General features: G+C 48.8%; 2 protein-coding genes across 6 annotated transcripts in view; one reads left to right on the forward strand and one right to left on the reverse strand.

Moving 5' to 3' along the window:
* The window catches only part of LOC118265676 (sporozoite surface protein 2), a 137,083-nt gene that overhangs the window by 61,782 nt on the left and 62,583 nt on the right, over nt 1-12,718 (reverse strand). The window lies entirely within an intron of this gene.
* LOC118266390 (cuticle protein 16.5-like) lies at nt 2,773-4,262 on the forward strand. Its single transcript, XM_035579829.2, has 3 exons — nt 2,773-2,834; nt 3,163-3,205; nt 3,337-4,262. Exons 1-3 carry the CDS (start codon nt 2,820-2,822, stop codon nt 4,155-4,157), a joined length of 879 nt encoding a protein of 292 aa, XP_035435722.2. The 5' UTR covers nt 2,773-2,819; the 3' UTR covers nt 4,158-4,262.

Below are 12,718 nucleotides of genomic sequence, written 5' to 3' on the forward strand. Positions count from 1 at the left end.
CGCCCGCGATCACATTTTCATATGTAACTAGCAAACCCAGCGAACTCCGTTTCGCCACCAATGATTTTCCCTGTTTTCCTACTTTCTCTTGAATTTTCTGAATTTTCTGCTATAAACCTTACGGACCCGACACCTTTCCAATGAACGTAAAATCGTGCAAATCGGTTCGTGCCTTCTTAGCGTCAGGAAGGAAAACCTGACTTATTTTTATAGTATAGATTATAAGTTTCGTTTACATACATGTTACATTTAATTTAGTTCAATAAAGCTGCTTGGGTATACAGACATCAGTATTTTCTTCCATTAGAATTCCCGGTACACATGCACTGCGGCTACGAGCTCCTATTGGAACTACAGTCACCGATATTCTAGAGGTATGGGCATATCCTACTTTATGCGGCAGAGACGTGGATGAATTAGATAAAGAAAAGATAGATGCTCTAAAGAGTGGTGCTGCAGGGAGCTACAGATCGGACATGGAAGTTTCGGTAGGTTCCTGTTTCTGATTGGGCGGGAGGAAACGTCCGAGTGTCATCATTGCGAGGACCGCCCGAAGGACACAGTGGAACATACGGTGGCGCTGTGCCCTGCATGGGCTGAGCACCGCCGTGTCCTCAGGGATGTGGTCGGCGACGGCGACCTCTCGCATCCGGCACTGGTACTAGCCATGGTGCGGAGCGACGGGGACTGGGATGCCGTCTCCTTCTGCGAAGCAGTCATGCTAGCTAAGGAGGAGGCGGGGCGCGTGAGAGAGCGAACCTCCTCACGCCCCAGCCGTCGCGAGAGACACTCCGGGCGTCGGGGATCGCGCGACGATCTCCGGCCACCGTAAGTTCGGGCCTGCGGACGGCGAGCAAGGGTAGCTCGCCGCCCGACCAGAACCAGACCCGTGCGTGCGGCGCGTAGCGTTCCGCGCGCGCCTCAAAGAGCCATCAGACCACCACAGATGGGGCCCAGTAGGGCTGATGCTTAATCCGGAGCTGCGGACTACCTAGCGGGTTTACCGGGGCTCCGGTTCGAAAAGCAGGAGTAGGAACGGGGTGGTTTTTAGTCAGTAAGAGTCTGGCACTCCCTCTCGCCTCGCCCTAGGCGAGAAAAGTCACTGGATGATTTTCCCCCTCAAAAAAGGAGCTACAGATGCTGATGATCGGCACTAACAGCGAGTTCTACAGTATATTATCGCCATATCGTTAGGATACCGACTCCTAGCCATACGGTGCATACGGGACAAGTAGAGGTTGCGAAGTCACGCGTCAGATCACACGTGTCCAATGCGTATCCTGTTTTAATAGTGTTTAAAAGGGTCTAGTATCATAAAGAGTTGAGAACGATGTAATTCATTTATCAAGAATAAAAAAATAGGACCACACAATAAAATTACTTTTGTACATAAAATAAAAAATCTTTTGTAGCTTTTGACCGCATATTCCCTACTAGATTATAGTCATAACCAGTCAAAATGTTTGCGTTGATTGCTAAAGTATGCAGTTAACTTTGACTAATCATAATATTCTGTAGGTACCTACAAACTATGAACTTTAAAAGTAAATGCGACTCAAATGAAATCGTGGTTTAGCCTCACCGCTAGGCGTTATGGGTAATATTTAGGTTACGTTAATTATGTACCTAAGTTTAAGCATACTGTGTCTTAAAGTTTATCATCAGAGGCCCAAATGGCCGGCAACGCACTTGTAACGCTTCTGGTGTTTCGGGTGTCCATAGGCGGCTGCGATTGCTTACCATCAGGTGATCCGTACGCTCGTTTACCGGCTTATAATATTAAAAAAATTGTAGCCGTAATGTCCACTGCCGAATTTAAGGTCTCTGCTGTGTAAAAGGGCAGTTTTTAAAGGTGAATGCAGGGCAGCTGACTTCGAGATGGTATTTAAGCTGACACATCGTATTACATAATACACAAACCACAGTGCTGAACAACTATAGGTACTGGCCAGTCATAGTTTTAGGACATATTGTTAACTATGTATAACGTGGTTAGCATGGATAATTGTCGCAAAGTAACGATATTATATAAATTAATCATTACTTATTCAATCATCATAATCTCCTATCATCTTAGTGAAATAAATCTCTGTGACGCAAAATGTTGCTATGTTTATTTTGTGAGGCAGTTCAATTCACATCACGTATCACACTCAAGGTGCATATACTTACTAATTTGAACTCATAATTATATTTAGATACAGAAATATAGGATACAATTTATTTGTTTTAGTTATGAATAAATTGACTTAAAATTCACTCTTATCTTTTAAGTCCTAATATTATTGAATTCAAATTTTAATCCTTTTCAGTGAAACATAAAGCAAAGGAAAAAGAAAGAAAGAAACACAGTTTATTTGCACTGTTGTAAGTTATTGCAGAAAAAACAATAAAATAATAATAAAAAAATCAACACAGCGCGAAAAGACCAGTGCTCAGCTAAAATGCCGTAGCCCGAGCACGATGGCTCGAGTCACGGCGCTGATTTTCAGCACTAGCCAGTGCAGCCAGGTAACATCCAAAACACATAACCACGCTCATTCTTGAACACGAACCGAAGACTTTTTCATATATGTAATACTACATTTTGACAAGACTAATTACTAATTTACTGTCAAACGGCATAATACTTGTACACGGATTAGTTTTTACCCAAGTACCTAATGATATTTAAATGGGGCGGCTTCGATCAACTGTTTAGAATTGTTAATTATTTGCAGTGCAGTATAAAAGTGCATGCAATCCTTGGTAACCACAACAATAACAGTTTAGAGCTCCTTGGTGGTGTTGTGAACAGCGCAATAATACTTTACCCGACAATGTCTCGACTTACGGTAAGATGATCATCTTAAATATGGGAGATTGCGTTTAGCGTGAAGTGATTTTGTTACTTATAAAGGCGAAAGTGTTATTTTATTTTTGTATTTTTTTTCACATCGCAACGGAGCGACTTTTTTTTGGTGATAGTTAGGTGACTGGATAGTCTCTAGTAGAGGTACTACTTGGTGAAATATATAACTAACTATATGGTTATTTACCAGTTATAAAAAGCCTAAGAATATTTTTCCATCAAGGAGATTAAACACGGGAAAGGGCACGATAGATTAATGCAATAGAGGGACTTGGGAGTTGTTTAATATAATTGGTGATATTTCATTTCAGATTTTCCTTGTCATCGCTGTGGCGTACGAAGTCATTGCCGATGGTAAGTGGACAAAAAATATTCTCTGATCTCATGATACCATTTCGTTCTTATATTGATCCGAGCTAGACACAATATAAGAACCATTTTTAGTGAATATATTTATGTCACTTAAACCTAATTTTACACTACAGGTAAAGTAAGAGATTCACGTGCGGAGCAGTCTGGCTACCTTTCTCCAGTGATCGCAGCTGGCAACCTTGGACTTGCGGGCGCGGCTGTTGGTGCGGGCCCAGGGATCATCGGCGGCCCTGCAGTGGTAGCTGCCGGACCTGCGATTGTCGGAGCTGGGCCTGCAGTCGTTGCAGCTGGACCCGCAGTAGTTGCCGGAGGCCCCGTGATCGGATCCGGTGCTGCACTAAACAACGCGGCAGCCGTTGGTGCAGCTCAACTAAGCGCCATCCAAAATGCACAGGCTGTCCAAGCTGCACAGATCGCCAACTCAGCTGCTGCCGCTATCCAAGAAGCGCGTGCTACTGAAGCCGCTGCTCGTGCCGGACAAGCACAGGCCATGAACAACGCTGCCGCTCTGAACGCTGCCCGTATCGCTAACATCCAGCGCGCTCAGGCTGCGGCCTGGGAAAACGCCAGGGCTACAGAGGCGGCCAGACGTGCGGGAGCTGGAGCTGCAATGGAGGCTGCACGAGCTGCCGAGGCCGCGCGTGTGGCCGACGCCGCCCGTTTACAGGCCATCGCTATCGCCAACACTCGCAGCGTGGAGGCCGCTCGCATCGCCAACGCTGCCCGTGCTCAGGCCGCTACGGTTGCAAACAGCGCCGCCCAGGCGCAGGCTGTAGCTGACTCAGTCGCCAGGACTGCTCACGATGGTGCCTTGTTGCTGGGCGGTGGTGGTGCCATCGTCGGAGGAGGTGCCGTGCTCGCCGGGCCCGCTGTGGCAGTCGGTGGACTCGGTGGCTATGGACTAGGAGGCGCAGGGAAGCTCATCCACCACTAAGGAGTGAATAATTAACTTGTACCTTTGTAAAAACAGATAATTTCTACATCCATTTCGTATTCTTGTATAGAAATGGTTAGCAGCAGATCTTCTGAGGTTTATGACTGATCGACATGTACCTGAGTAAACATGACTAGTGTGCCTTATTAAATTTCGGCGTACATCGAACTTTACTTTTATTTATTTCTAGTATTTTAACTGCATTCCTTTCTTAATTCAAATAATTTGACGTCATACCGGAGCTGCAGACAACGTAATAGGTTACCGGGGCTCCGGCTCAAAGCAGGAGAAGGAACGGGGTGGTTTTTACCCGACTGCCAAGGAAAGGTTATGTTTTTTAGTCAGTAAGAGTCTGACACTCCCTTCCGCCTCGCCCAAGGCGGGAGAAGTCATGGGATGATTATCCCCGTGAAAAAAAATCTGACGTCATCAAATATTATCATCTCCTTCTTTCCCACAATTCGTCTATCTTTACTTTGAATATTAGTAGAAAGGACCGCGAATGTACGAAATATTTCTGAAATGTTGCTTGAAACCACTTTGTACTCCTTATAATGTCTTCATTACAAACTTAAGTAACCAGTTAGCTAAACCCGCTACTGTTCGGTTAAACAAGTTGACTGCATACTGCACCGCACTACTTCCTTACATAATGCGTTACGTTCGCGTTGACAAGTAGAATATCGACAATGTTTCGTGATTCCAGTTTTTATTAAACAATGAAACTGTAATTTTTTTTAGAAGTTATCGTTTAGTAAAGCGTTAACTTCATATTGTTAGTTATGCATTACACGGGTTAACAGAAGTGCACATTTATTTAGTAAATGTGTAACAGTAATTATTAGTCCCATATAACGCTGTGGCGACCTATTATTATTAAACTCTTTAGAGTTGCGACTCCTGTCAATTGACTTGATTTAATAAAAGAAAATAAAAAGTGACAGGTGTCAGGAGTCGCACGTAGGCCATCGGAGAGTTGCGTTTGTGTTAGACTTCTACTTACTCAGATTTAATTAAAGAGTTTTACTCCGATTCAATTTCGTCGCGCTTTTATATATGTTTTCCTAACTATCGTTTTCATCTATCCGTTCTCATCTAATATTTCACTCCTTCTGTAAACTATACTTGTGTTGTGCTGAACTCTTGTGACTTCTGTATATAAAAATAAATTATATATTTCTACCGTGAGAGACTTTTAATATCTATCTTCTAATTCTTCAATCTTCACACTCCACAACCTACATTGGTGACTCCGAAAGAACACGATGACTGAGAAAAAAGGTCACGCGACGCAAGATGGCGGCGCGCTTGCAGCAGAAAATTTTCGTGTCGGAGTACGCGTACCTCCTTTCAATCCCGAGAAGCCTGGTCTATGGTTCCACCAGATGGAGGCCCAGTTCGTCCTGGCTAATATCAAGGTGGACGAAACAAAATTCTTCTACATAATCGGGCACCTAGACCCACAATATGCAGACGAAGTAGAAGACATAATCGCCAACCCTCCAGCGACCGAAAAATACACCAAACTTAAAAGTGAGCTCATCAATAGACTTTCGGCGTCGCGGGAGAAGAAGGTGATGCAGCTTCTCATGCACGAGGAGCTAGGCAACAGGAAGCCGTCGCAGTTCTACCGGCACCTCCTCCACCTGGCTGGTCCAGGTGTTCCAGAGGAGTTCCTGAGGACCATCTGGACGAGCCGTCTCCCCGCTGGCACTCAAGCCACTGTGGCGTCGCAGTCGAAGAGAAATCTGGCTGAGCTGGCTGAGTTGGCGGACCGGATTCATGACGTCGTCGGCACACAGGTGGCGTCTACGGCAGCCATCACTACAACTGCAACCTCTCCAAGCCCTTCAGGTAACAGCGCGCAATCCGAGATTGCTGCGCTGACAAAACAAGTAGCAATGTTAGCGGAAAGAGTCGAACGATTGTCCCGGCCAAGAGGAAGATCCAGTAGTCGTACGCGTCAACGTTCCAACACCAGATCGGCTTCCAGCTACAAAATGTCCCCGCTCTGCTGGTACCATCAAAACTTTGGGGAACGAGCGAGGAAATGCGTGAAGCCGTGCGACTATCCCAATTCGGGAAATGTGCGGGGCAATCAGTAATGGCGACCGATGATTGTCCAAGTGCTGGTCGCTTATTCGTTACCGATCAAAGGTCCAAGGTACAGTTTTTGGTCGACACTGGCAGCGACCTCTGTGTCTACCCCCGATCGGCGATTTCACGACCATTACAGAAGACTGATTACCAGTTATGTGCCGCTAACGGAACGCCGATACAAACATACGGCTTTATTAACATAACGCTCAATTTAGGTTTGCGCCGTGACTTTGTCTGGCGATTTATTGTTGCTGACGTAACAAAGGCGATAATAGGCGTGGATTTTTTATGTTTTTATAATTTAGCTGTCGATTGCAGGAACCAACGCCTCATCGACAACTATACTACACTCTCCACCCCGGCTTTGCCTGCGCGTCGCTCTGATGACGTGTCGTCGGTTAAAGTAAGTCTTGGTGATTCCGCATACACACACATACTACGGGAATTTCCCGACATCACTCGTCCACCTGGCATACACCGCACACCCAAGCACCAGACAGTACATCACATCCGCACTACTCCTGGACCACCAGTAGCCTGTTCACCCCGCAGACTGGCCCCTGACAAACTAAAAATCGCCAGGGATGAATTTGACGCCATGCTCAAGTGTGGAACTTGTCGTCCGTCAGAATCGCCCTGGTCTTCACCCCTTCATCTAGCACCTAAGAAAAACGACGGTTGGCGCCCCTGCGGCGATTATAGGATGCTGAACGCGCGGACCATCGCAGACCAGTACCCTATCCGACATATTCATGACTTCGCTCACAGCCTGTCTGGCTGTACTGTCTTTTCACAAATTGACCTGGTGAAAGCGTACAACCAGATTCCAGTCCATCCAGACGACATCCCGAAGACTGCGATCACAACGCCGTTCGGTCTTTTCGAATTTCCGTACATGACTTTCGGACTTCGAAATGCCGCACAGACGTTTCAGCGCTTCGTGGATGAAATGCTCAGGGGTCTGGACTTTACGTACGCATATTTGGATGACTTCCTGGTCTTCTCAAAAGATCATAAGACCCACGAAGTTCACCTGCGTCAGCTTTTCACCAGGCTCAAGGAGTACGGTATGGTCATCAACAGCTCAAAGTGTGTCTTCGGTGTGTCGGATGTGTGTGTTTCTCTGGTGGTAGGCTTCGGCCGACGGCATTATAACCACCCACCGAGCAAAACCGTGTCGCCAAGCGGCCTAGCCGTGTTCCGCCACGATGCTCGGTGAAGCCGTATGAGAGGATGGGTCGAGATGTTTGCTCCACTATGGGTAGACCGATCTGGCGCGCGCTGGTGTAGCTTCATCGGGTGGCCAGTCGCGGAGGGTAGCGGGATCCGAGGCACGGTGCACCGCTGGCCGACCGCAGATAGTTGGGGGCCCAATTAGCGTGCTAGCCACACGTGAAAGGCTGCCCCGCCATCTAGCGAAAAATCCCATGGATACGCCATCGTGCCGGTTGGCGACCGGACGAGAGGGCCCGATGGATATCCATGGGGGGGCTCGGGCGTCCCCGCAGTCTCCAGGCTGGCCTCCCAATGATGTGGCTAACTGCGGCGCGCGTCTGGGGTCGCCTGTGTGGAGGAACATTTCACTGCCATCCTCTCAGCAACCTCATACTCATAAAATGAAAACAAGAGCAAAGAAAAGGGTTCAACAGCGGCTGCACTCCCTCTCCCTCAAAGTGCACCTCTCAAATATTCGAGGCTTGCACTCAAATATCAATGCGGTCCATCACCACCTAGAGACCGAGAACCCCACGCTCTTGTTTCTCTCGGAGACCCAGATCAGATGTCCGTCGGACGTATCATACCTGAACTACCCAGGCTTTTCCCTGGAGCACAATTTCGTTCCCCGCGCAGGCGTCTGCCTATACGTCCAAGACGGCATCTGTTACCGGCGTCTCCGAAACTTTGAAGACCCCAGTTTTTCAACCTTGTGGATACTGGTGGACACAGGGATGGAGAAAATTCTCTATGCCTGTGTCTACCGGTCGCACAGCGGAGATTTGGAGACGACCAGATTAGCTCAACACCTTGTGGAGACGGCGGATGCGGCTCGGCAGAGGTACCCTTCGGCCCAGTTGGTGTTACGGGGACTTTAACGCCCATCCCAGGAGTGGCTGTTCCCATACCAGTGCACTGACCATGCTGGGAGGGAAATGCGTAAGCTTGCGCTAACCTGGCTGACCCAGCTATCCAGGAGGCCACAAGGGTGCCCGATGTCGACTCGCACACTGCCACCTTAGACCTTCTGCACAACTGATCCAGACAGTACTCGGTGTCAGTTTCTTCACCCTCCTGACCACCTGGTGAAATCCGTATCCACGTACTCCCCACCGTGATCCATGTCCCAGAGGATCTCGGCGGATGTGGCGGTACAAGTCAGCAGATTGGGATGGGATGCGATCTTTTTTTGCATCCTACTTGGCGGCCTGTCTGCTTCTCTACTGAGGACCCGTCAGCTTGTGCGGATGCCATAACGGGGGTGTTGCCAGGGCATGGAATACTACATTCCATTCTCGGATGCGACATCTTTCGGTGGGACTCGTCCATGGTTCGATGCCGACTGCAGACGTGCTGAAGCGCGAAAGCATGCGGCATACTTGGCATGGGCGGATGCCAGTCGTAGGGCTGACGACATTCTTCAGAGGAAGAGAGCCTATAACCGGGTCGTCATGCAAAAAGGCATTACGGATGGCTCGTCAACCACAGCCGAATAGGGAACAAACTGGCTTACCCAGCCTAGTAAAACGTTTTGGTCCCTTCAAGGCGGTTGAACGAACTTCTGCCGCCCTTCACTCCCACCTCTCCTGGGGCCTAACGGGACGCTGGCACACACCGCGGTAGAGAAAGCGAACCTGTTTGCTTCTCTATTTGCGGAATCTTCACGTCTTGATACTGGTGGCGCTTTGCCTCCTTCTCTCCATAGAGTTTGCGAGACGAAAATGTCAAAAATTCGCATACGCAGAAGGAGTTATATAAGACGTTGCGTAATCTTGACGTGAACAAAGTGGCCCCGACGGAATCCCAGCCGTGGTTTTAAAAATCTGTGCGCCTGAGTTGTCTCCAATCCTGACACGCCTGTTTCGACTTTCTTTGGAGACTGGTCAAGTGCCGGTTGCATGGAAGCTAGCCAACGTGCAGCCTGTGCCCAAAAAAGGTAGTCGTGCCGACCCTAATAATTACCGCCCATCTCGGTCACGTCCATACTCTGCAAGAGTATGGAACGTGTACTTAACAACAGGCTCCTGGCATACCTTGAAGGTAACGACCTCCTCAGTGATCAGCAGTATGGGTTTCGCCGCAACCGATCCACTGGGGACCTTCTTGTATGCCACCCACATTTGGAGCGAGGCCATCGAGAAGCACGGGGAGGCAATAGCGGTCTCTCTCGATATATCGAAGGCCTTTGACAGGGTTTGGCACGACAGCCTTATCGGCAAGCTTCCTGCATATGGACTTCCCGCTGATCTGTGCAGATGGATTGCAGACTTCCTGAGGGATCGGTCAATTCGAGTAGTCATTGATGGCTGCTCGTCTGACCAATTTGGCATCAACGCCGGAGTCCCTCAGGGGTCAGTACTTTCAGCAACGCTCTTTTTGCTGCACATCAACGACCTGCTTAAGCCCGGTATCTTTGGGTATGCAGATGACAGCACAGTTGTTGAAAGGTATGTGTCCGATGCGCGGAGTAGCGGAACACAGATCCGGTCTCAAAGAGAATCCATGGTCGAACGGTTGAACTCGTCCTTGAAGGCGGTTTCCGATTGGGGTGACGCCAACTTGGTCAAGTTCAACGCTACCAAAACCCAGGCGTGTCTATTCTCTGCCAAACGGAGTCAATTCCCGCTGGCTCCGACTTTCCGAAATGTGTCCGTTCCGGTAGCGGATCGTCTTGAGCTTCTGGGCGTAACTCTATCGCCAACGCTTAACTTCGGCTCTTATATAGAGTCGAAGGCGCATCTGGCTGGTAGGAAGTTGGGTATCCTCTCGAAGGTGAGACGGTACTTCACACCGAAACAACTGCTGAGCCTGTACCAAGCGCAGGTTCGGTCATGTATGGAGTACTGTTCTCGCCTTTGGGACGGCTCGGCCAAATACCAGCTGGATGCGCTCGAACACATTGAAAGGCGTGCCAAGAGGCTCATCAATGACGATGCGCTTGTGGAGGCCCGGCTTCAAAGCCTTGAACACAGGCGCAAGGTCGCAAGCCTTTCCGTTTTTTACCGGATACATTTCGGAGAGTGTGCGGGGGAATTGCACAACTTGATTCCCCTAGTCCTTTTCATCATCGAACCACAAGACAATCGGCGAGGCGTAACCGCTTCATGGTAGATATCCCACCCACTCGCACGAAGCGCTTCGCTTCAAGCTTCCTTGTGCGAACTGCTAGGGAGTGGAACTCCTTGCCGGAGTCTGTGTTTCCTGATGGGTATAACTTGGGTGTCTTCAAGGCCCGAGTGAATAGGTTGCTTATGGGCAGACGTGCTCCACCGTAGGCCGTATCATCACTTACCATCAGGTGAGATAGCGGCCAAACGTCGACCCATTAAATGTAAAAAAAAAAAAAAAAAAAAAAAAAGGTAAACTTTTTAGGCTATCATATTTCAGCCAAGGGTACCAAGCCCCTGCCTTCCAAGGTCGAAGCCGTGCAAAACTTTCCCGCTCCTAAGACCGTAAGAGAGCTGCGGAGATTCCTTGGGATGCTCAATTTTTACCGTAGGTTCATTCCTGAGGCAGCTACTCATCAAGCACCCCTGAACGCTCTTCTTACTGGCTCAGTAAAGGGTTCACACCCTGTGAATTTTACACCAGCTGAAGATACAGCTTTTCAGAACTGCAAGAACAGCCTGTGTCAAGCAGCATTACTGGCCCATCCCGACTGCAACGCAAAGATGGCGTTGGTCACGGATGCGTCAGACAAAGCTATCGGAGCAGTCCTGCAGCAGCTGAACGAGGGAGCATGGGAGCCACTCGCATTCTTCTCGCGCAAGTTGACTCCAGCACAGGTTAAGTACTCTCCTTACGATCGAGAGTTGCTCGCCATTTACGAAAGTGTCAAGTATTTTAGACATATGTTAGAGGCTCGTCATTTCGTCATTTACACTGACCACAAGCCTATCACATATGCCTACCACTCTCGTAAAGAAAACAGTTCCCCTCGGCAGTCACGTCACCTGGACTTTATTGCCCAGTTTACAACGGACATCCGGCACATTTCAGGGAAGAATAATGTCGTGGCGGACACCCTTTCACGCGTGGAGGAGATTGCTCAACCTGTGCACGCCGAGAGGATCGCCGCTGCTCAACTTGAGGACCCTGAACTGAAGCAACTTCTAGCTGGTGACACTTCTTTACGCCTGCAGCAAGTTAGGATTCCAGGTTCAACTTGTCAACTGTACTGCGACGTCAGCACCTCAACGCCGAGACCTTTTGTGCCCAAGGAATTGCGCAGGTCAGTCTTTACAAGCCTGCACTCCTTGAGTCACCCAGGTTCCAAGGCATCTGCAAGGCTGGTCGCAGACCGCTACGTTTGGCCTGGAGTTAAGAAGGACTGTCGCGAGTGGGTTCGTTCCTGCTTGGAATGTCAACGTGCGAAAATCACACGTCACGTCTCTGCTCCAATAGGCAACTTCAAACTACCTTCATCAAGGTTTGCCTTCATCCACATTGACCTCGTAGGTCCATTGCCTCTGTGTCAAGGATACCGATATTGTCTCACCGCCGTCGATCGCTTTACGCGATGGCCTGAGGCAATACCGATAGCAGACATAACTGCTGAAACAGTGGCAAAGGCTCTACTGAGTGGGTGGATAGCCCGTTTCGGCTGCCCATCCGATATCGTAACCGATAGAGGTAGGCAGTTCGAATCAGAGCTCTTTAAATGTTTGTCTGGTATTGCTGGGTTCCGACACCGCAAAACCACAGCCTACCATCCAGCCTGTAACGGATTGGTGGAGAGATTCCACCGTCAACTCAAGGCTGCTATAACCTGCCACGCCAGTGTCAGTTGGGTGGAATCTCTTCCACTAGTCTTACTAGGCGTTCGCAGCGCTTATAAAGAAGACGCACAAGCCTCTGTCGCCGAACTAGTCTACGGTCAACCACTGCGCCTTCCAGGTGAATTTTTTGACCCGCAGACGGATGAGACTGTCGACACAGCAGACTATTTGTCCAGGCTCAGAAGTTTAGTTAGGCAACTGCGACCATCACCAGCTGCCAGGCACAACAAAAACAAGTTTTTTATATTTAAAAATTTACCTACCTCATCACACGTTTTCCTTAGGGACTGCACTGCTGGTGGTTTCAAACCAGCATACTCTGGCCCTCACAAGGTCATCGAGCGAGGGGACAAGGTATACAAGATCGTGGTAAACGGTAAAGAGGTTACCGTATCGATAGACCGCCTTAAGCCGGCCTTCATACTACGTGACCCAGACACACCATACACACCACCTACCACAAACATT

Source organism: Spodoptera frugiperda, chromosome 7, assembly GCF_023101765.2.
Source record: "Spodoptera frugiperda isolate SF20-4 chromosome 7, AGI-APGP_CSIRO_Sfru_2.0, whole genome shotgun sequence".
In the NCBI taxonomy this organism is placed as follows: Eukaryota; Metazoa; Arthropoda; class Insecta; order Lepidoptera; family Noctuidae; genus Spodoptera; species Spodoptera frugiperda.

What these genes read in the sequence shown, in the direction of transcription:
- LOC118266390 (XM_035579829.2), top strand. An exon ending in GTACGAAGTCATTGCCGATG is followed by an intron (nt 3,206 to 3,336) that starts GTAAGTGGACAA and finishes TTTACACTACAG; the next exon opens with GTAAAGTAAGAGATTCACGT.